This window comes from Fusarium falciforme, chromosome 8, assembly GCF_026873545.1.
Source record: "Fusarium falciforme chromosome 8, complete sequence".
Lineage (NCBI taxonomy): Eukaryota > Fungi > Ascomycota > Sordariomycetes > Hypocreales > Nectriaceae > Fusarium > Fusarium falciforme.
In genome coordinates, this window is record NC_070551.1 from 569,181 (window position 1) to 591,319 (window position 22,139).

Consider the following 22,139-nt stretch of genomic DNA (forward strand, 5'->3'; position numbering starts at 1 on the left):
CAATGGCTATCACGGAAATGGGTTACGATCGGATACAAGAGAAAGGAATGAAAGACAGTTCAACCTGCAAGCATAGACAGACGTCAGGTGTACCAAATGGTGATTCGCGTCCCGGGGGTATATTGGGTTTTATTTTCATGTGCCGATTCACGGCTATGCATTCATGCCATGTCCTCGTCCAATTTTGTGTCTACTTGACCGTCTCAGGCACTTGCCTCTTCTCGTTGATGGCATCAAGGATCTTGCTAGCTCCTCGGTCCACGAGATCCTTGGCCACCTTCTTGCCAAAGGTGTCGGCCTCCTCTTGTGTCTTGATCTCCTCCGTCATCTCAGAGTCGACACCCTCGTCGCCCCGCAGAGAGACGACGGTAGCTCTGAGCCGTAGCTTGCCGTCCACCCACTTGGTCTCGACTCCGATGGGAACGCTGCACCCGCCCTCGAGCGCCCTCATGACGGCGCGCTCCGCCTCGCACGCCAGCATAGTTTGCTCGTTCTCGATCGTCTTGAGGAACTTGAGCACCTTTTCGTCGTCCGCCCGGCACTCGACTCCCAGAGCACCTTGGCCGACGGCGTGCAGGATGCCTCCTGTGTCGGACTCGAGGAATTGGGAGATGTGATGGCCGAGATCCATGCGCTGGAGACCAGCCGCGGCAAGAATGATGCCAGTCAGCTCCGGGTCGTCCTCGAGCTTTTGCAACCGGGTCTGGATGTTGCCTCGGTGGTCCTTGAACTTGAGTGTGGGGTACCGTCGGACCAGCTGGGCGATGCGACGCACGCTGCTGGTGCCGATGATGCTGCCAGCCGGCAGATCAGCCAGCGTCTTCCAGCCGTGCTTCTCCTGCAGACTCTTCTTGATCACCAGTGTGTCCCTCGGGTCCTCACGGGACGTCACACATCCGAGAACGCAGCCCTCGGGGAGGGTCGTCGGCATGTCCTTGAGCGAGTGAACCACAAGGTCAAGCTCCTTGTTGACGAGCCTCTCCTCAAGCTGCGACGTCCATAGACCCTTGCCTCCAAAGTTGTACAGAGCCGTGTTCTGGTCTCGATCGCCGGTCGTGGTCATACCGTGGACGGGGAATTCATGATCGGGGAACTGGGCCTTGAGGGCGTCGACGACGATGTTTGTCTGAGCCAATGCGAGGGGCGACTTGCGCGTACCGACGTTGATGACGTTCTTGGGGGCAGACTCGGACATTGTGAAAGGCTTTCGGAGGACGAGTTTGCGGATTCAAGGATGGCTGAGCGGCTGAGATGCGCTTGGAGGGGCAAAGTTATCAGCTTTTCGGAGCACAACGGGTGGTGGGGTTGATACAGTTTCAATGGCACAGTGCGGAGGATTAACACGGTACAAATGCCGATGCCGGCTGGGACCTGGATGACGGTCAATTCCATGGTATGGAACTTGTTTTCTTTCTGAAAGTTTGTTATCCTTACAAGTGTTTGCCTTGAGTGTATACTTACACTGAGAGATCAGTTGAAGCAAACATCTGCAGGTGCATATCACACAGTTGTCGCACTCTGAGAGTTCCATGTCCCACTTACAACCGAGCCATCAATCAATCTGAGAACCCCAGGAACAGCCTTAATCATGACAGCAGACATGTACGAGATGTATAAAGTGAACATGTGTCTGTCATCATGATACCTCTGTCACAGTTCAAAAGCTTGATCGGAGATTCTCGCCTCGGAACTCGCTCATACCACTTACAACTCGTCGTGATACTAGACCAGGAACAACACCATGGACTTTACTTCACGTTTGACCATCGAAACTGGTCCGGACTGCCGATGGCTCCACGATGTAGGACGCGCGACGTGTTCGCAATGCTATTGAAGGAAGCCTTCGTCAACGAGCAAACGTTTGCTTCTTGGGCGACCTGGACATCGGATGTCTGCCAGATATAAGGATGGATAGCCAGCATCTCAGACGAGCTCAGCATCCCGACAGACAAGTCCGTACCTGGATAGATTAATCCTTCAAGCCAAACTATCGCATTCGTTACCAACATGAAGATATACTTCATCCTCCTCGGGCTGCTCGCCCTGGTCATGGCAAAGCCCCAGGTCCCTCCACCTTCATCCCCTCAGCCTGCGCCTGTTCCTCCGCCATCTCAACCACCAGCTCCTCCAGCCGATCCCCCAATTCCCCCAGCTGAACCGCCAGCTGAGCCTCCAGTTCCGCCCTCTCCACCACCTGCTCCAGTTCCTCCTCCTGACGAACCGGCTCCCGTACCTCCACCTTCTTCCCCGGCCCCTGTCCCGCAACCTCCGGCTCCAACGGATCCGGCCCCGGCCCCACCAGCTCCGAACCCTACGGGTGCACCACCTCCACCAATTGAAGGACCAATCTGTGAATGCGGGTATACTTACTGCGCAGAGGTCCTCATGGCAATGGGTATAAACACTAATCCCCAAGTCACCGTGGAAACGCTAACGCCTCAGCAGCAAAGCCTTGGAATGAAGCCCAACTCTCCAAGGCGTACTGCAAGACGCCAAACGCCAACTGCCCCCAGGGCTCTCCAGCCACCAGCGTCGACTCGGCCCTGTACATCTGCCTCTGCGACCAGATCGACCAAAAGGTCGGAGACCACCTCGAGCTACTCTGCGGCTGTGATACGTGCCTCAATGTCGGGCCGGACTTTAGAGGGCGATGCAAGACGCCCTGCCTGCCTGGTCACGGTGGAGGGAGCGGGGCGGGTGATCCGAACACCAAGGAGGGAGACAAGGGGGAGAGCCCGATGCGAGGGAGTGGTCGGCTGGGGAGATTCCATATGTAGGATGGCTGTGGCTGGATGTTGTTGAACAGGCAGACTGCAGCGGTTAGTGGATGAGATGAATGAGGTTTCTGGAAGTCACTCATTAGATTCAGTATTGTCGATCCTTTATTGTAGCAAACATCAAACTCATGATCGTCCTTTGTCGTGATTCAAACTGAAGCAGACCTGCAACGCTACTAGACCAGGCTCTAGCCAACATCAGCCACTCCATCCCAGTGACTGGAGCGCTAGAAACATCGGAAACGCCCACAGCCCACCCGCTCATGTTGCGAATGCATCATGCATCATGATCTCGGCTCATCTTGAACCGCCCATGGCCGGACTCTGAGGCCGGACTTGCAGGTCCGAGTGAGGGGAACCCGGCCGCCAAGTCTTAGGGAGGGCACCCAACAGGCAAGTCCGCGGGATGAGCAGCCCTTCAAGATCTCGCTATTGCAATTCCCCCGAGCCATCCGCCGTCTGCCCATGATGATCCTATGAGAAACCACACCCTGTTCTTCCATGGAACAGTTAGAACCCCCCGCGCCCAAGAATTGATGCCCCGCCCCCAGATTCTAGCGGCATTAGCGTCCTCGGGTCCCACTATCAGCGCCCCGTGGCCCACTGCCCGGGGCGGCTAATAGAACCCCGGGCCAGGGCTTCTAGGCCCGAGCTCCAGCGGGCGGGCGGTGGGAGGTGACTCGAACGAGGAATGCCGAGTGACGTCCCAGACAAGGAGGGAAAACACATGACACGGAGACGAGGTCAGCCCCTCTTCGGATGACCCTTGATGTCTGTCTTCTTTTCTCTCTCTCTTTTTTTCTAGATTTTTTCTAGCTGTTGTCCTTTGTGTGTTTGGAGACGCAAGTCTCAGAGAGTACTGTACCCGCTAGAAGCAGCTCTTCTCCGATCTCGCTGCTGGCCTCCATGGGCTTTCTCCATCATGGTAGCCAACATGCTTCGCCCGCTGGCCACGACCGCGGCTCCAGCCTCGGCTTCTGAGCTGTGCGCTTCCTCCTGCTTTGTATCAAAGCAATTGAAGCGTTACAAAGTCCGAGGTGAGCTCTCTGAAGCTGCTGGAAGCTCCATTGACCCGAGCTAACTAGAGCTTTGCTCCAGATGCCATCCTTTCCCGTCGCAAGCAATGGCAGAGCACGTTTGCCTCGTCTCGCCAGCGCGCAATTGCTCCCGCAATCTCGAAGCCTCTAGCATTGATTCGTCATGTCTCGGTTCCTGTGACTCCTCCTCGGACTTATTCCACCGTGGTGCTCCCCAAGACGACTCCCTACGATCACCTCACTGTTGGCGTCCCCACCGAAGTCTTTCCTGGAGAGCGCCGAGTTTCTCTGACACCTGCCAATGTAGCCCTCTTGAAGAAGAAGGGCTTCAAGCAGGTTCTTGTTGAGCGCGGCGCTGGTACATCGGCAGACTTCCCCGATGCCGCTTATGAAGCGGCTGGCGCAACTCTCGTAACTGGTCCCAAGGATGTCTGGTCCAACGCCGACATTATCCTCAAGGTTCGCGGTCCTGGTCTTGGTGAAGTCGACTGCATGAAAGAAGGCCAAACCATCATCTCTCTGCTTCAACCCGCTCAGAACAAGGAACTCGTCGAAAAGATTGCCGCCAGGAAAGCCACTAGCTTCGCCATGGACATGATCCCCCGTATCTCTCGCGCCCAGGTCTTTGACGCTCTCAGCAGCATGGCCAACATTGCTGGCTACAAGGCTGTCCTCGAGGCTTCAAACGTGTTTGGTAGATTCTTGACTGGTCAGGTCACAGCTGCTGGAAAGATTCCCCCCTGCAAGGTTCTGGTTATCGGTGCCGGCGTTGCTGGCTTGAGTGCTATCGCTACTGCTCGTCGCATGGGAGCCATTGTCCGTGGCTTCGATACCAGATCTGCAGCTCGTGAGCAGGTTCAATCTCTTGGAGCCGAGTTCATCGAGGTCGAGCTTGAAGAAGACGGATCTGGCGCCGGTGGCTACGCAAAGGAAATGAGCAAGGAATTTATCGAGGCCGAGATGAAGCTCTTCAAGGAACAAGCCAAGGAAGTCGACATTATCATCACCACTGCATTGATTCCCGGAAAGCCTGCCCCGAAGCTCCTCAAGAACGATATTCTCGATGTCATGAAGCCTGGAAGTGTGATTGTCGATCTGGCTGCTGAGGCTGGAGGAAACTGTGAAGCTACCAAGAAGGGCGAGCTGGCTGTTTACAACGACGTCAAGATTATTGGTATGTGACTCGTAGAGAGTGAAGTATTCTGCTAACTTGTACAGGATACACTGATCTGCCTTCTCGCTTGCCAACTCAGTCTTCTACGCTCTACTCCAACAACATCACCAAGTTCCTTCTCTCCATGGCCCCTGAACCCAAGGCTTTCGGTATCGATCTCTCGGATGAAGTTGTCCGAGGCGCCATCGTCACTCAAGACGGAGACATTCTCCCACCGGCCCCTCGACCTGCACCTCCTCCCGCGCCCGTCAAGACCGAACCCGTTGAAGCAGCCCCTGAACCCGTAGCTCTGACCCCCTGGCAAAAGAAGACCCGTGAAGTCGCTGGCGTCACAGCCGGAATGGGCAGCATCATTGCCCTCGGAAAGTGGACCAGCCCTCTTCTCATGTCCAATGCCTTTACTTTTGCTCTGGCTAGTCTCATCGGTTACCGTGCTGTCTGGGGTGTTGCGCCTGCGCTGCACTCTCCTCTCATGAGTGTCACCAACGCCATCTCTGGTATGGTCGGTATTGGTGGTCTGTTTATTCTCGGAGGTGGATTCTTGCCAGAGACTGTTCCCCAGGCTTTTGGTGCTCTGAGTGTTCTTCTCGCCTTTGTCAATGTTGGTGGTGGTTTTGTCATTACCAAGCGCATGCTGGATATGTTTAAGCGTGAGTTACTCAAGACTCTTCAGAACTTGGCTAACAAGGTATAGGACCTACTGACCCTCCTGAGTATCCTTGGCTGTATGCTATCCCCGCTGCTCTCTGCGGTGGAGGCTTCGTTGCCGCTGCCTCTACTGGAGCCGCTGGTCTCGTCCAAGCCGGATATCTCATCAGCTCAGTCCTCTGCATCGGTTCCATCTCCAGTCTTGCTTCTCAGGCTACTGCCCGCATGGGAAACATGATTGGAATACTCGGTGTCGGCACTGGTGTCCTGGCTAGTCTTCTTGCTGCTGGCTTTACCCCTGAGGTTCTCACACAGTTTGGTGGTCTCGCCGCTCTTGGTACCATTGCTGGTAAGTATTACCTGAAGTAAGGAGCATGGTTTCTGACAGTATAGGTTTCCTCATTGGCAAGCGTATTACTCCTACCGATCTCCCCCAAACTGTCGCTGCTCTTCACTCCGTCGTTGGTCTTGCCGCTGTCCTGACCAGCATCGGTAGTGTCATGGCTGATGTCATGGATCCCTCAACACTTCACCTCGTAACAGCCTACCTCGGTGTTCTCATTGGTAAGTCCACCGATGCTGTATCTTATAAATACTGACCGTTTAGGTGGCATCACCTTTACCGGTTCCATCGTTGCCTTCCTCAAGCTCGGCGGCAGGATGAGCTCCAAGCCCAAGATTCTCCCTGGACGTCATGCCATCAACTCTGGGCTGCTGGCTACCAACGTTGCTACGATGGGAGCCTTTGTTACAATGGCACCAGGAAGTCCCATGATTGCAGCTGGAGCACTCGCTGCCAACGCTGCACTGAGCTTCATCAAGGGATACACAACTACCGCCGCCATTGGAGGTGCTGATATGCGTAAGTAGTTAAAGACTCTTGCGCGTCAAATGCTAACCGTTCCCAGCTGTCGTCATCACCGTCTTGAACGCTTACAGCGGCTTCGCCCTTGTCGCTGAGGGCTTCATGTTGGATAACCCCCTCCTCACCACCGTCGGAGCCCTAATCGGCGTCTCCGGTTCCATCCTCTCATACATCATGTGTGTCGCCATGAACCGCTCCCTCACAAACGTCTTGTTCGGAGGCCTCGGCACACCGACAGCAATGCAAGAGTACAAACCCCAAGGTGAAGTTACAACAACATCTGTAGAAGACCTCGCAGATGCCCTCCTCAACTCTGAAAAGGTCATCCTCATCGTCGGCTACGGCATGGCTGTGGCAAAGGCCCAGTACGCCTTGTCCAGCATTGTCTCGTCTCTGAGGGCCAAGGGTATCACTGTTCGCTTCGCCATCCACCCCGTTGCTGGCCGTATGCCCGGTCAGTGCAACGTGCTTCTCGCTGAGGCTAGTGTGCCTTATGATATCGTCCTGGAAATGGACGAGATCAACGACGACTTCCCCGACACGGATCTTGCTGTTGTCATTGGTGCCAACGACACTGTTAACCCCATTGCCCTGGAGAAGGGTAGCTCCATCGAGGGCATGCCTGTACTTCACGCCTGGAAGGCCAAGCAGGTTGTAGTGATGAAGAGGAGTCTGGCCAGCGGCTATGGTGAGTAATTCCGGTCACTTTAACTGACTGAACGCTAACAGAAGCAGCCGATGTCCCCAACCCCATGTTTTACATGCCCAACGCCAAGATGCTTTTCGGAGATGCTAGAGTCACTTGCGAAGGTAAGTATCTCGTCCATCTCCAAGTCCCTCGCTAACGTTCCCAGCCATCAAATCGGCCATCGAGTCCAAATCGTCGTAGAAGCAATCTGAGTGATTTTTATATATAGTTGATCGATTTCTTTACAGGAAAGACCATGTGGAGGAGCTCATAGAGTGCGAATGTTTTGCTAGATCCTATACCATTATTATTCACTGGCTGCAAGGGTCCGCCCATGCAGCGGCTCGATTGATCTGAATGAATTCAAGACCCTTTTTTTCGGGTTCGTCTTTTTGACAGTTTAATTGTCTAACCGAGATTCATATGTACAGTCTTCAACTCGCTCATGCCCGGGGAGCAGCCACGGGCTCCCATGCCGTGATCTTGGACTTGGCCCTAGGGAATGTCAGCATGCCACCACCCACACTTTCACATCGTACGCACGTGTTGTAGGTCTTGAAGGCTCCTCGGCTCTGGGTATAGTTGGGGATGGCCTTGGTGGGCTCAAAGTGGCGGGTACCCGGGTTCAACAGAGCATCCTCGGTCGGGGGCTTGTCGACGCCGTAGCTGATCCACAAGTGCCATCCGGGCTCGATGTGGGCGGCGTCGTAGTCGTGCTTGGCGTACTCGACCCAGCGCGTTCGGAGGGGCAGTTCCTCGTTGTTCTCAAAGTACTTATTGCCCGCGCGATCGGTACCGATGAGACGACCGTACTTGGTGTCACCTGCGCTGGTCAGAGAGAGTCGAGGAGAGTCAGAATTGAAACGTACCGATGTACTATTCGTAACAGACAGACGTCGTTAGTCAAGCTCGAGTGGTTCGGTCGTCGGCACATACCAGCATCTGTCGGAAGTAATCCTACTCAGGGTCAGCATTGAAGCTCAATGGCGGTTTTTGGAAGGACTCACCTTGATTCCAACCTTTCGCAGGTTGGACAGCGTTCGCGTAATCGTCGACATGGTTGCGGTTCAGCGACAATTGACCTCGGCGTGCAACGAGGGATTGAGGGTCTTGATCGGTCCTCTGGCGATGAAGTGGTTACCGGGACGGAAAAACGTCGGCAGAACCTCTTTGTGACGGCATGCAGGCACGTACCCACAGCTTCTGAACCAGAAATATCCAGGCCATTAACAAGCAAATCTTCAACGCCACGTCAAGCTTCGACAGGTACCCAATTGAGCTCCGAAATGCTCGCACGGAGCTGCGCGCGATGCACGACTAGGCTCCGAGCCGCACGTCCCAAGCCGAGCGTCCCACGACCGAGGATTCAGCGGAGACAGTATGGAATGTCGGCTGGTGCCCCAGCTCCGGCACCGGCGTCGAGCACTGCGAGCGGCGTAGGTGCTCTGGCGCCGTTTGTCAACGAGTTGGACCGTCTTGCGCCGAGTTTCGATGTTCAAGGGGAGCAGATACAGATTATTAGGACGCCGACAGAGTTCTACGAGACGCTCAAGGTGTGACTGTTGATTCTGTGTAGGGGAATATGGCTGATGGGATTAGGATCGGATACGAAAAGCCCAGCGACGCATCTTTCTGTCGACGCTATACATCGGAAAGTCCGAACGGGAGCTCATCGAGACGTTACAAGAGGCACTGAGGAAGAACCCCGAAGTTAAGCTCAGTATCTTGACTGATGCCCTCCGCGGCACTCGAGAGGCCCCGAACCCGTCATGTGCGTCCTTGCTGGCACCGCTCGTGCAAGAGTTTGGAGCAGACCGAGTCGAGATTCGCATGTATCACACGCCGAACCTGACAGGGCTGAGAAAGGAGTACATTCCAAAGCGTATTAATGAGGGATGGGGGCTTCAGCACATGAAGCTATACGGAGTCGATGATGAGATCATCATGTCTGGGTAAGTCACCAGAGGCATTCACACGAACTTGACTGACTTTTTAGGGCAAACTTATCTACCGACTACTTTACGAACCGTCAAGATCGCTACCACCTGTTCTCATCCAAAGAAGTGACGGACCACTTCTGGAAGATTCACTCAGGGGTCACATCGTTCAGTTTCCTGGTTCAACCCTCAGAAGAACCAGCAGGCTTCACCCTCTCATGGCCAACAACAAACTCGGCCCCTTCACCTCTCGAGAAGCCTCAGTCTTTCATCAAGCGTACCACATCAACGCTGCAGGCCTTGATACATCCCACCTCTAAGCCAGTTCAGGATATTTCAGATACGAGGGTTTACATGCTCAGTCAGATGTCCCAGGTTATGAAGCCTGATACATCGACTGAACTCCCCATCATTACTCACATTCTCAAAACCCTGGCCTCACCCGCATATCGCGACTCTTCGTGGACATTTACAGCCGGTTACTTTAACCCTGCTCCCTCTCTGACAAAGCTCCTCCTCAGTACCGCCTCGACTTCAAATACAGTCATTACCGCTGCCCCAGAAGCAAATGGCTTCTACAAGTCCAAGGGTGTCTCTGGACTCCTCCCGGATGCTTACACGCTTCTTGCTCGTCGCTTCGTCCACCGCGTGCACCACGAAGGCCGCGATGAAGACATCACCCTCAAGGAGTGGCGTCACGGCGTGGTTGGCCAACCTGGAGGATGGACATACCACGCAAAGGGTCTTTGGGTAACCATGCCTGGCGATAAGTACCCTGCCATGAGCATCATCGGAAGCTCCAACTACACAAAGCGAAGCTACTCTCACGACCTCGAAGCTGGTGCCCTGATTGTTACTCGCGATGAGGGTTTAAAGGCCAGGCTCGCGAACGAACAGCTCTGGCTTCAAGAGCACGCGACAAAAGCGACAAGAGACGACTTTGCCAAAAACGAACGAAGAGTAGGACTCAAGGTCCGAGTCGCCATGTGGATTGTCTCCCTAGTTGGTGGAGCGTTGTAAACATATTGTAACATACTGTAACACTTGATCTTGTAGAATAGACAGTAGATGGAGGCGTTGTTGACGGGTCTATGACATGATACCCAACTTCAACCTTGCTCGAATCATATCTTTTGACGTTCAGGTTGTATACACAATAATACAAGGCTATTCCTACACGGCTCTTATGCCCCAATCACCCTCGTCCCCGTCGCAGGTCCTCCCTTGATGAGACCTTGCATCACGACCCGGCTCACAAGGTCGCTCTGGTGCTGCTCAATCATCTCCTTGAGCACGCTCCTCTCCAGCACCACCTTGCCCGTCTCCAAGAGGTCCTTGACATCCACGTCCTCGAGGTCCAGTGCTCGACCCTCCCAGGGGACCTGCTCCATAGCCTCGAAGAGGGCCTCGCGGCGGTTGCCCGTCACAAAGAGAGTGCGGCCGCTGGCCCGGCCAAGGCCCAGGTTGCCTAGCATGCCCGTCATGTACTTCTTGAGATATGTCTCCTTCATCCCATCCTTGAGGTACTTTCCAGCAAGCAGCTCAAAGTCGGTCGGCAGAGCAAGATCCATACCATCCTCACACACAATCAAATCTCCCTTTCGGTAACGGTAACTCAACGCAGTGCGCCAAGCCTTGTCGTAGACCTTTCGGTTAAGGCCGGTTCCAAAGTCGCGGGGCTTAGGTCCAAACACCTTTCCACCGCCTCGGAGGAGGGGACTCTGCTTGGTGCCGAGACGGGCGCGGCCAGTTCCCTTCTGAGGTCGCATCTTGCGGTGCGAGCCGTTGACCTCCCAGCGGTTCTTGCTCGAGGCGGTGCCCTGACGGGTGTTGTCGCCCTCGTAGACGACGGCGAGATGGAGGATGTCGCGGCGGAGGGGGAGGTAGAGGTGGTTGACGGACCATTGCTCGAGGGCTGTGGGCTCGAGGGAGGGGAAGCTGTGAATGGTGAGGGGGACGGTCGAGACTGGGTGTGTCAGTAGAGGTTGACTGCAACGTTAGATAGGAGACTGACTGGGCCTCCATGACTCTAGAATACCCTGAGGAGTATCGCCAGACTTAGGGACAGCAGAGGCATCGGTAGAAGACACCTCTGTAGCCATTGACCTTGTAAACGTCTTGCTAAGAGCAGCCGGCTACAGAACGTTAGATGCGAATACCATGAAAGACTCTTCCACTCACCCTAGCAGACACCCGCAGCGCGCCCATGGCCTCGGCCAGGCAACCAATTCCCTTGCCCGCCATTGCAACAGATTCCACGTATGGTCTTTTTGTCGTGGATTGGCGTCGGCTTGCAATAAGGCCAAAGAGTGATGCCGATGTTGGTTCCGTTTCTCAAAAACCGTGATGCTCGAAAAGTGGTTCGGCATCTTCCGCCTCCGGTCCCCGACTTTTTTGTGGGGCTGAGCCATTGCAAACCATCCCCAAGCTTTTTCTCGATATTCGAGATATCCAACCGAGAATCGACGACCGCCAAATCAACGACCTCAACATGTCGCGTTGCCAGGCCGTCGTAAGGCCGCTCGCCCGGCAGCTGCGGCCGCAATGCGTCGTCCGACCCTTCACCACCGCCATCCCCCGGCCCGCCGAAGTCGAGACGACACAGACTCCCACCGAGACAAACCCGCTCGACTTGGATCCCAATACCGTGCTCCCCGAGTTCGAGGCGCAGGTCATCAAGGCCGGAAAGATGCCAATTGGCTCCCGTCGTCGCCGCGTCGCCATCCGCACCACCGGCGACCTCCCCTTTGAACACCTGCCCTACCAGGCTTTCCAGGAAGCACGCAAGATTCTGGCCGCAGACCGGGAGGAGAAGCTGGCCAAGATCACAAAGGAGGTGGAAAAGATTGCTTTCCTTGAGAAGAAGGATCCCAGTGAGGTCCAGGGCGGACAGAAGATGAAGGATGTCAAGTTGGCTAGTCTGCGGAGACATGTCGACAAGCTCAAGATTCTCGCCGACGCCAACGATCCCATCGTCAAGAAGCGATTCGAGGACGGTCTGGGTATGCAATTGAGCCATTGAAATACTGTCACAGTAACTAACAACCCCAGGCGACATGAACAAGCCCATCTACCGTCACTATGCCGAAAAGAAGTGGCGCTCCTACGACCACCGCCTCATCACCCAGCGAATCAAGCAGTTCAACATCGTCCCCGACGTCCTCCCCAAGCTCGAGCCAACCGCCGACGTCCAGCTCTACTTCCGCAAGCTCAAGATCCCCCCGGGACAGATCGTCGACAGCCTCGTCAGCGAAAACGCCCCCAGGCTGCGCGTGCAGGTCTTTGACAAGGGAGAGCGTCTGGTCACCGTCGTCGTCGTAGACTCGGACGTTCCCGACCCGGAGAGGGACACCTTCTCCAAGCGCTGCCACTACTTGGCTGCCAACATTCCTCTCAGCCCCGCAGACACTTCGCTGCCCCTGAGCAGGATAAAGGCCGAGGACCAGCTCGCCGTGCCCTGGCTGCCCGCCTTCTCCCAGAAGGGTGCCCCCTACCACCGTCTGGGCATCTACCTCCTCGAGCAGAAGCCCGGCGAGCGTGTCGACGTGGCCAAGCTCAAGCAGCTCTACTCCAAGCGCGAGGGCTTCTCCCTCAAGTCCCTCCGCGACAAGTTCAGCCTCACCCCCTTCGGCTTCAACCTCTTCCGATCCGTATGGGACGAGAACACGGCATCCGTCATGAAGCGCCACAACATCGAGGGCAGCGACGTCGAGTTCCGACCCACGCGCGTGCACAGCATGAAGCCACCCGTCAAGCCTCGCGGATGGGAGGCCAAGCGCCAGGGACCAAAGTACCGCCACCTCTGGAAGTACACCAAGAACATCAGGGGCATCTCCAACTCGAGGGGCTGGATCAAGAGGAGGTAGAGCTAGGGGATTATGTGTATCATATCACTGTACATTTAGAAGGAGTCAATGTAGGACTACAAGACGAAAAAAATATGCAACTCATGTGCTACGATGAATGGAATGGTGTCAACAAGCATTCTTGTTTTCCATTGACGTCTCCGTGATGTATTGTATCCAGTTGGTAATTGTTGCTCAACAAAGGGACATTTACCAATATCAAAGACCAAAGATATATCGTATTTAGAGTTTAACCCCAAGCATATCAACCAGTAATCGTCTCTCAATCTCATTCTCCTCCCAATCAAACAGTTTCAACCGCTAATCATACCGTTTCACCTCTCGGAAGCTTCCCTTTTGATAGAGCTCCCCCGTGGCAACCATCTCGCCACAACCACCTATCTACCTGTCAAACAACCCGGACAGACAGAAAATCCCGAAAAGGTCGATCAATATCCTATTTCATCTTAAAACTCCGGGTCCGTTAAGGCCCAACGAGGGGTCCAAGTTTGTGGCAAAATAGGGGTTTGCCACCCACCATCAAAAGGTTGATAAATCCCATATTCCCGGGGTCTAGGTCTAGATTCCCAACTCCATCCTCACGTGGACACCATCATCTTCTCCTAGAACCGGCAGTTCTCATCGGCTTCAGTTGTCTGGTGGCAAGTTGTGCTTGTCTCCCGTGTTCAGTGCTGATGTCCATCACAGATTGTCTGAATCATGACAATGCATGGTAAGGTTAGACCTTTCCAAAGTTGGAGCCTATTTCCTTTGTTGAATATTCGAGACTGTTTGCACAATCGCCACATACTACACATCTACCCTTGTCTTTGAGTTTTGATTCAAAGACGAGAGACTCTTCCCCAGTCTCCTCGTCCCTCTTCAGTGTAGCCCTTATCCCCCCCTTGACTCAGTCATGTCAAGAAATAAGCTCCATATGAGGCCTGTTGGCCACCCGTCGTGGCAGATAGCACACTCCACACAAAACACGCCAAATCAAACTCAAACATTCGTGAAAGCATCAAGTCATAATCCATCACAACACACCTTACCCCCTTTCCCAATCCTCATACTCATCCTTTTATACTCGTACTTGGCAATCATCTTCCAGCGAAGTCGCCAAGGGTATAAAACGCCTCACAGCAGAAACTCCCGTGACAGAATTTCATTTAGAAATCTGCCCGCTGCCCAACTCCGTTTTGACATGGTATTCCGTCTTGTCCCCCTCTTGTCCAGTACCCTCTATAGTATCATTGTTCGTGAACCGTTTAGAAGGGCATGTGCCCATCTTCTGCTTCTGCTCCCATTGATTTGCCCTAGCATCAGGCGTTGCTTGGGAAAATCAAAGAAACATAGACGCTCGAGTCGTGATCGACATATTCGCCGAGTCTAGTGGGGTAGAGTCAAGTAACCAAGATAGTTATCTTGTTCCACCTCGCCTCCTAGCTGCTTGATTGTTGAGCATCTTGAAGCAAGTGCACTGCCTTTCTCATTACATCGTCGACTCGTTATCGTTCATGGCTCTTAATCCAACATGTCGTCGGGCATGTGGTCATAGTTGATCTCTGACTCTGTCGATTTCGGTATACTTGTCATGACTAGAGCACAGCACAGTTAGCATTATCCTCCGAGTCTGGAAAGGTCGACTCACCACTTGAACTCCGACGACGGTGATTGTGGCAGCAGTTGATACCATTACAATGCCCATGGCCCGTTTGGTACTCGGCTGCCGTCCGTTGAACAAACTTTCTCGCCTCATTCTCTATCCACTGGTTGATGTTGGAGTCGTTGCAACCAGCATGCTGCATCAGTTGGTTCTTCATCTTGCTCACTTCCCCGAGGAGATCGTTGTATTCTGTCTGGAGGGTCGAGTGTTGATGCTCCAGTCCATGTCTCGTCTCCTCCAAGTTATTCACCCACTCCTTTTTCTTCTGTCGGCACTTGGACGCAGCTATCCTGTTGCGCTTCAAAAACTTGCTCCTTTTTGACGACTGTCCGTCATCCATATCTTCCTCCTCTTCATCTTCTTCGACAACTGGTTCTTTTGCAGCTCTTGGTCGGCGTGGCGGAGATGCGGCTGATGCTCGTCGACGGTGCGAGTTGGTGCTCCTTGTGCTCTTCCGAGCCTTGGTATTCGTCTCGCTCACAATCGAGTTGATAGATGGTATGGAAGACTTGCTCGAGGTACGTGATGTCTCGAAAATCGGTTCGCTTGATGTGGTTCCAGGCGATGACTGCGCCTCGGTCGGGGGTCTCGGACTATCCGTGGAGGTTGTCGGTATCACGGTCGACAGCTCAGGGGGAAAGAAGCCAACGGGGTTGTTCAGGGCTGGATTCCACATGGCAGGATTCATCATGAATTGAGTATCCATGGGCCTGGAAGGGTTTGGGATCGGGCCCCCGGTCGTGCACGCGTTGAGCATGGGGTCGATGTTCGCGTCGTCCGTGGCAGCCAACATGTAGTTGTTGCCAAACTGGTTGGACTCGTCTGCAAAGTTGTTGCTGTTGTTCATGATGACTGTCCTAACACTCGTCTGAAAGGCCCGTTCAACGTACTGTTCCTGGCGTGGTAGCCCAGGCCCCAAGGGCCGAGGTTTGACTTTCTACGTTCAGAGCGCGCGATACTATCGCGGCAGATCTCTTAAACGATGTCAAGCTGATGTTGTCTCAGGCACAGATACAGTTCCCGATCGAGCTTCGCGGTACCGGTTTGGGTCGAGGACACAAGAGGCGGATAGGGAGGGGTGTGTGGTGGGTTTCGATAATGGCTGAGCGACCAGCTGAGAAGGGTAGAATCCAGGAACGGGTGGCAAGGTTGGCAAACTAAAAGGGGCGATATTGTCGATTTATCGCCCGAGATATTGGCCGAGTTTGGGTCCAGAGCCCGTTGTTGAAAGACCAAGAGAAAAGGATGCAGAGGGAGGGTTGTGTCGCAACTTGAGAGGGTGGAGGAAGGCCACAGAAGCCAACCAGGCTGAACCAGGGCCAACGCCAGCGGAGAAATCGATCCGGCTCAAGGAGACACCTCCGATGACCGACGAAATAGTCGATTCCCAAGGCACAGGTACCTTGAATAGAACGGTTAAGCTTGTACTTCAGTTGGAGGCGAATTTGCCTCGTTTCGTGCTTGTTGCTGCTGTTCGATTATTCGTCCGGAGAGGCCGTAGACGTCCGCCACACAGCCAATCGTCAACAACTGAAGAGCTATTGGCGAGATAGATTTGAAGATATGATTAACTGAAGCCACACGGCTAAGCCACGAACTCCGAAAGAGTATATGTTCTCGATCGATGTTGCTGGGTAGAGGTGAGTATGATGCATAAGCTGGGACTGATGTAACAAGTCGACGGTTATATCATGTTCACGCGAGACGCGACCATTAGTAACGGGTGCTTGCGTCACTGGGTCTCTAGTCTTGGAGATCGGTGGGCGGACTGGAAGAATGTATCGATTGATTCTTTACAGTGACAACCCGGCGTCGAGGGAGTAAAGGTAAGGGGGTGGCGGCCCAAGATACGGATACTGTAGAGCAGCATGCACAGTCGAGTCAACCAGTGAGGTCTGCAAACGGGGTATGTCCGGGGACTACCATTCGCAATTGATGGGGAGAGCTTCTGGAAACGAGCCAGGGTGTGGTGGATGTACTCTATAACCGACAGTGGGAGTTGACTGTGGAACGTTGCAAGTGACTTTGAAGGCCGGATGCCCCGCTTTGTTGACTTCTTTGCCGGCGAATGACAAGCAGAGCGCAACAATTACTGTACTGTCCAGTACTGTACGGCGAGGAACAAGCAGGTAGACTTGGCTGAAGATGTCAGCTTCGAGAGTGGCGGTCCGCTAATGGAATGTCATCCCGTCTCTGTTCGCGGAGGAGAAGTGGAAACGAGGTGATGGTCTATCTAGATGATGGCGAGCTTGGTGCTCATGACGGAAAGGTGTCGACGCTAAAGCTTTCCCGGCAGAATAAAGAGAACCACAGCTAAACGGTTAGCAACTCATCTCTGGCGGTATCTTCACCAAATGTACTGTGTCTGCATTTCTTCCAGCCAGTAACACAGGACGGAGCCCCCTCCGTGGAGGTGTCGGTTCCTGGAGGCCGATCAATGGTTAGCCTGGACAGTGCGGGAGAGACTGGGCTCTCAAGACTCGTCGCCCATACGCGGCTCAGATCTGAGGGTGTGGTTACATCCTCGGGATACGGCCCTTCAGCTGTGGCGTTCAACATCTTCGGCCCCGTCTCAAACGGCGCTTCGGGTCAAGATGTCCTCATGTCCGGCGTCCGGATGGTTATCCTCCAAGATGAGGGGTACATGTTCCCAGACAGGGAGGCCCTGGGTAACTTGAACAGTGTGTTTTCGACTTGAGCTGCAATTCTTCCATCCAGGCACAAGCTCAGGGTCCTTTTGCGGCGCAGTTTTATGTCCGAATTTAACTCTTGGACACGGTCGCCAAGAATTCTACAGTATGCACAATGATGTAGGTCTCAAGAAAAAAGTTGACAGCTGCGATAAATCTTTGCCATCTGAGAGGTGGGTTTCCGAAAAAAGAAATATGTCTGCCGTCATACCCATGAGCAATTCTCCTGGTCCTGTGTGCCTGTGTTACCACGGTGTGACACTTTTCTGGCCGACTGAGAAATAAGAGCGGTCGATCTTCAATTGGCAGGTTTTCAACAGACGCAACGAGTAACGATCGTCTGAGGCCGCCTTTTCTTCAGACTGAACTGCGAGGGGGTCATCATCAGATGCTTCTCAGTCAGATGCAAAAAACCGTTTTCAGGGTCCATCCAACTCCCTCCTAGGATGGTGGCACCCTTGAGTGAGCTGGGTTTGCTGTTGAAACGGTCCCTGTACCGTTTCTCCTCTGTGGCTAATGGAACCAGGGGCAATCGCAGAGCCACCTGTTCATGGGCAATTTCGTACGCACACGCCTCTCGTTACATCGTTGTAGATGCTCCAGCTTTTCAACAAGAAAATTTCGAATTGTTTGCCGTGGAAAATGGCTGATCGCACTCAATCAGGCTCCGGAGGTTTTGCTCCGGAGTGTTTGCTCCGGCGAGTCTCTGCACGCGGTGCGGGGTCCAGTTGAAGCGACGCCAGGAAGGCAATGCTGGAAAGACAATGGAAAAGTCTGCAAAGAAAACAGGGAAAACAGGGAAAACAGGTTATCGAGCGGCTGACATGGCTTGGCTAGCGGGATTATCGGGGAATTGGTTAGAGCCGGCCTTCAGGGGGAGACGGTCAGCCCTCCGAGGAGATAGATGCCTGGGTTGGTGGTTTTGATGCGCTCGCTTTTCATGCCGCAACAGGCAAGTACCAGGTCATCCATGACAGGTTCATATTTGCAAGATTCGTGCAGATCTGGGCATCGACATTGATTCTTGATGCTTGAAGATCCTGTGTTGAATGGCGGCTGTCTGCCTTGGAGCATCAGGGTGCTCTTGGAGGTGCTGCACCACGTGCACAGTCACCTGACAAGATGTACTCTCAGGCATTCACGCCACGTGACCTCGCGACATCCTCAAACGCGTTCTGCCCCTCCCACGGTTATCGCCAGCAGCCTCACCACTTTCCTTGACGCCCGCGCACTTTCTCGCCCACAGCTTTCATCTTCTTCCCGGCCAAACGTGTAGAGCCGCTCTCTCGGGCTCTTCGCATGCTCTTGTTACTTTTCCCTTGATATCCATTCTTCGCAGGCGAAAACCAAACGCAAACATGGCCGAGCAAATGTCCACCCCGCGCATCACTGCACCATACCTCGACAACTTTGTCGGCCGAGTTATCATGCTCGTTGGCAAGGTCACGCAGCTCCGAGGTGACCAAGCGACTCTAGACTCAGATGGCACAGTCACTGTGTTGCTGAACAGGGTGCGTTGAGCGATCCGTTCTCAGCTTCCCGGCAGCAATGCAACCTCGACATGGAAAGCTAACAAACACTCCAGGATGCGCATCTCGCCAATGGAAACTCTGTCCAGGTCATTGGAAAGGTCAACCCGGACCTGACGATCAAGGTTTTGACGTCCCGGGATCTGGGGAATAGTGTGGGTAAGTACCATCATCTGTCGTCACCATGACCGTTGCGCGCTTCTCAGCTGCGCTTCACGCATGTCTACCTCGACACCTTTCTTCATACCCCAGTGTGACATTCTGTATGAAAGCTCTTGTAGCTAACTGGCATAGACTTTGGCCTTTACTCCTCTGTCGTCGAGGCTACACATCGACACTCTTCCATCTTTGTTGGGAATTGACTTGGGCAACCAGATCATGGCCCTTCCCAGTCACAGGCTTACACCACCCGTGTGGCCATGGTCTGGACCTCCCCTGAAGAGTCTGGGACTCTCTCTTCCCCCTCCCACCAACGACAAGCTTCTTACGATGAACGAAACGCAAATTCAAACACCATCTCCCCTGGCTCCCCCTCAACCTCCACTATCAGATCTTCTAGACCTGCCCGCGAGGCGTATGCCGCTGCCCAGAGATTGCAGCGGACGACGCATGGATACAGCAGACCATCTACATCAATGTCCTTTACAACTTCGAGCTCCGACAGGATTCTTGGCCGCAGCTTTGAATCTCGATCTCCCAGCCCCTCTCCATCATACATATCTCGAACACCAACTCCAACGCCGCCACAACCCCTCTTACCGTCCCTCCCCTCCCCTCCAGAAGATGACGGCTATCCATCGTATTCGACAGACAGATCGCAGACATCCGCCTTTACTCCGCAGTCGAATCAGAGCCAACAAACCTCACAGCAAAGTTACCAACAAAACTCCCAGCAAAGCTCTCAATCTATACCCTCCGCTCAGCCCTATACCCCCGTGGCTCCTCTCTCCCCTCAGGCAATGTCATCTCCAAGCCTCCTCCCCTCCCCGCCCATGACACAGCCACGAGACGACCCCTTCCGGACCTCTTACCCGGCGCCAGTCCCCGCAATTTCTCTCCTCTCCCCGCGACGCCACCCCCGTCCGGCTGCCCGCCGGTTCCCCGCCGGCCCCTCGACGACAACTCCGAATCTCAACGACCCAGACTCTGCGCTGCTCGACTCCGTAGTCGAAGGAATCGGGCGAATTCATGTGACAATGGGCAGAGACGACGCAGGGAGGTGGCGAATTAAGAGACCGCCGAACATGAGATCATAGCATGCTCCCCGACTCGGTCCTATTTGCCACCTTGTGTACTGGGGGTCCGGAAGATTTTGTCAGTAAACATGACACAGTATGCACTGTTCTCTCACCTCCCTCGAATTTGACAGGGCCCCGCGTCGAGGCAAGAACGATGCTAAGAGGGATCGACACTCGAAAGCCAATCATTACTCGTCATGCGCACTCGAGAATTAAGGGTCCAGTTTGGAATCAACAAATGGGTTATCAAAGTCGATTTTTTGGCATGGCATTTGGGACCGGTAAATGCAGAAAAGGGATGGAGATTTCAAATATCCCAAGGGGACCTGTCACAAAGACGTCCCTCCATGTGCATACTACACAGTGAAGATTGGCTTCTACGGTTCCAGAACAGATGACAACCATTGCAGATCCTGCATTGATGATGAATGAAAAAGATTATCAATTTGCCCGATGGCAATACTTGGTCCCAAGTCTTGATATCCATACACCTCGCCACCTTCTGACCTTGATGCTCTAGACTAATGTGAATAATCAAAATGTGCCTGCTATAGCCGTGACCACCAGGGGCTCATGACCAATTCAACGGATCTAGACCCTTCCTGCGCCTTGAAATCCCTCCATTAAGACATCTTCCTCGATTGGCTGCCTCCCATCGTGTGTCAAACGCTGCCCCTGTTCCTCCTCGAGCTGCAATAGTTCCTGTGCCGCCATCCAAATTTCAACGGCACTTTGGTTGATATCCTTTGCCGCTCTGTTAGAAGCGTTCTGGGCCCGTCTAGCTTCAGACAATGGAGGACTGTCCGGAGCGCCATCCGTCTTTCCCGGGCCATGCAGACACTTGCGAATTCGGGCCGTGACAACGCCAGCATCCTCTGTTCTCCTAGAACCGTCGCTCTCGTACCTCGTAGTTCTTCTTCCCAATAATGTCTGCCCCTCTCTCGATTCATCCTCGTGACCCGTGTCGAACGCGTCGTCGCTCAAGTCGTGTGGCTCTGTTACAGTGGCTGCTTCTTGAATACCCCTGAGTCGAGCTGTGAATCGTTCAAACACCTTGATCCTTCGTTCTGCAGCTTCTGCCCTCTCCTTCCACATCTGTGCCTCCCTTTTTGCCTCTCTCAGTTGTTGACTTAGTGTTCCCACATCAGCATCTTCTTGAACCTCGAGTTGTCTTCTTAGGTGAAGTGTTTCTTCTGTCTTCTGGTGCAGCTGGCGTTGAAGGGTTCGGATCTGTGCAAGCAGAGTTGTTGCACTTCCGGGTCGTGAGATGGGGGTTGAACTGTCATGGGTGCTCCTGGAGGTGGATTGGCCGTCTTGGAGGTTAGAAGACGATGATGAAGGCCGGACAAGGTTGAGGTGGTGAGCAATAGGGGGTTGCTCAGGGTGTGGGATCATGGTCCCCAAACTTGGTGGGTTCTGCAAGGAGACCTCGGGTGTGTTGTCTCCTGGCACAGGCTTTCTGGGTGGAATCGTCTGACGGTTTGCCAACATTGCAGGATGTTCAGACTGTTGAAGTTGGACTGCTCTGAGGGCCGCCTTTTCACCAATGGAGGCTCTTAACTCGTAGTCGCGAATATTGGGGCATTCTGATGGGTGTTGAGAGTGGGTTGGTGTCGAGATATTGGGCAGACTGTGCCGTCCCAATGTCGAACCCGAGCTTGAATGGCGCATAGTCTTGGCGGGAGACGATTGCGAAAAGCGAGGTATGAAGCTGTGTGTCATGCTTTCGGACTTCGTTCTCGGTGGTGATGAATCAGTAGAGCATGTGCCACTTTCAAACCTAGCAGCCATGGCTTTGACGCTTCGTGGTTTTTTTGCCGCTTCAGATGCACACCGTCGCAGGGACGTCAGGGGTTGTCTCTTAGGAATAAGAGAAACCCATGAGGGAGAGTCCGGAAGAGGTACTTCCTCTGGTGGTTTGCCAGAATAGTCTGTCTCTTGGTGTTGAACATCTCGAATAGCTTCGTCCAACTCACCAGTGTGTTGGGCCTGAGTAGAGATGCTTGATTCGTGAATCTTGGGTAATCCTCCCCCCGGTGTTCCTG

General features: G+C 53.9%; 9 protein-coding genes across 9 annotated transcripts; 5 read left to right on the plus strand and 4 right to left on the minus strand.

Annotated features, from left to right (window-relative positions):
• Positions 1 to 190: 190 nt before the first annotated feature.
• On the minus strand, positions 191 to 1,195 carry NCS54_01000600 (Porphobilinogen deaminase; the record flags this gene model as incomplete). Its single annotated transcript, XM_053155328.1, has 1 exon — positions 191 to 1,195. The coding sequence occupies one exon, from the start codon at positions 1,193 to 1,195 to the stop codon at positions 191 to 193; it is 1,005 nt and encodes a 334-aa protein (XP_053011303.1).
• Positions 1,196 to 2,007: 812 nt separating this feature from the next.
• Positions 2,008 to 2,777, plus strand: NCS54_01000700 (Hypothetical protein; the record flags this gene model as incomplete). Its single annotated transcript, XM_053155329.1, has 2 exons — positions 2,008 to 2,395; positions 2,446 to 2,777. 2 exons carry the CDS (start codon positions 2,008 to 2,010, stop codon positions 2,775 to 2,777), a joined length of 720 nt encoding a protein of 239 aa, XP_053011304.1.
• A 922-nt stretch (positions 2,778 to 3,699) lies between these two features.
• On the plus strand, positions 3,700 to 7,390 carry NCS54_01000800 (Proton-translocating NAD(P)(+) transhydrogenase; the record flags this gene model as incomplete). Its single annotated transcript, XM_053155330.1, has 9 exons — positions 3,700 to 3,814; positions 3,876 to 4,988; positions 5,033 to 5,638; positions 5,683 to 5,985; positions 6,030 to 6,200; positions 6,244 to 6,498; positions 6,545 to 7,189; positions 7,237 to 7,311; positions 7,356 to 7,390. 9 exons carry the CDS (start codon positions 3,700 to 3,702, stop codon positions 7,388 to 7,390), a joined length of 3,318 nt encoding a protein of 1,105 aa, XP_053011305.1.
• Positions 7,391 to 7,632: 242 nt separating this feature from the next.
• Positions 7,633 to 8,247, minus strand: NCS54_01000900 (NADH dehydrogenase [ubiquinone] 1 alpha subcomplex subunit; the record flags this gene model as incomplete). Its single annotated transcript, XM_053155331.1, has 5 exons — positions 7,633 to 7,684; positions 7,733 to 8,012; positions 8,059 to 8,065; positions 8,126 to 8,146; positions 8,197 to 8,247. 5 exons carry the CDS (start codon positions 8,245 to 8,247, stop codon positions 7,633 to 7,635), a joined length of 411 nt encoding a protein of 136 aa, XP_053011306.1.
• Positions 8,248 to 8,475: 228 nt separating this feature from the next.
• On the plus strand, positions 8,476 to 10,146 carry NCS54_01001000 (CDP-diacylglycerol--glycerol-3-phosphate 3-phosphatidyltransferase; the record flags this gene model as incomplete). The annotated part of the gene is made up of 3 exons (XM_053155332.1): positions 8,476 to 8,742; positions 8,789 to 9,141; positions 9,186 to 10,146. 3 exons carry the CDS (start codon positions 8,476 to 8,478, stop codon positions 10,144 to 10,146), a joined length of 1,581 nt encoding a protein of 526 aa, XP_053011307.1.
• A 164-nt stretch (positions 10,147 to 10,310) lies between these two features.
• On the minus strand, positions 10,311 to 11,439 carry NCS54_01001100 (Hypothetical protein; the record flags this gene model as incomplete). Its single annotated transcript, XM_053155333.1, has 3 exons — positions 11,308 to 11,439; positions 11,141 to 11,261; positions 10,311 to 11,092 (listed from the first exon to the last, which is right to left on the minus strand). Exons 1-3 carry the CDS (start codon positions 11,368 to 11,370, stop codon positions 10,311 to 10,313), a joined length of 966 nt encoding a protein of 321 aa, XP_053011308.1. The 5' UTR covers positions 11,371 to 11,439.
• Positions 11,440 to 11,617: 178 nt separating this feature from the next.
• Positions 11,618 to 12,992, plus strand: NCS54_01001200 (Hypothetical protein; the record flags this gene model as incomplete). Its single annotated transcript, XM_053155334.1, has 2 exons — positions 11,618 to 12,128; positions 12,178 to 12,992. The coding sequence occupies 2 exons, from the start codon at positions 11,618 to 11,620 to the stop codon at positions 12,990 to 12,992; spliced, it is 1,326 nt and encodes a 441-aa protein (XP_053011309.1).
• A 1,503-nt stretch (positions 12,993 to 14,495) lies between these two features.
• On the minus strand, positions 14,496 to 15,484 carry NCS54_01001300 (BZIP domain-containing protein; the record flags this gene model as incomplete). The annotated part of the gene is made up of 2 exons (XM_053155335.1): positions 14,496 to 14,569; positions 14,623 to 15,484. The coding sequence occupies 2 exons, from the start codon at positions 15,482 to 15,484 to the stop codon at positions 14,496 to 14,498; spliced, it is 936 nt and encodes a 311-aa protein (XP_053011310.1).
• A 3,201-nt stretch (positions 15,485 to 18,685) lies between these two features.
• NCS54_01001400 (Hypothetical protein) lies at positions 18,686 to 19,218 on the plus strand (the record flags this gene model as incomplete). The annotated part of the gene is made up of 3 exons (XM_053155336.1): positions 18,686 to 18,838; positions 18,913 to 19,015; positions 19,151 to 19,218. 3 exons carry the CDS (start codon positions 18,686 to 18,688, stop codon positions 19,216 to 19,218), a joined length of 324 nt encoding a protein of 107 aa, XP_053011311.1.
• Positions 19,219 to 22,139: the final 2,921 nt, after the last annotated feature.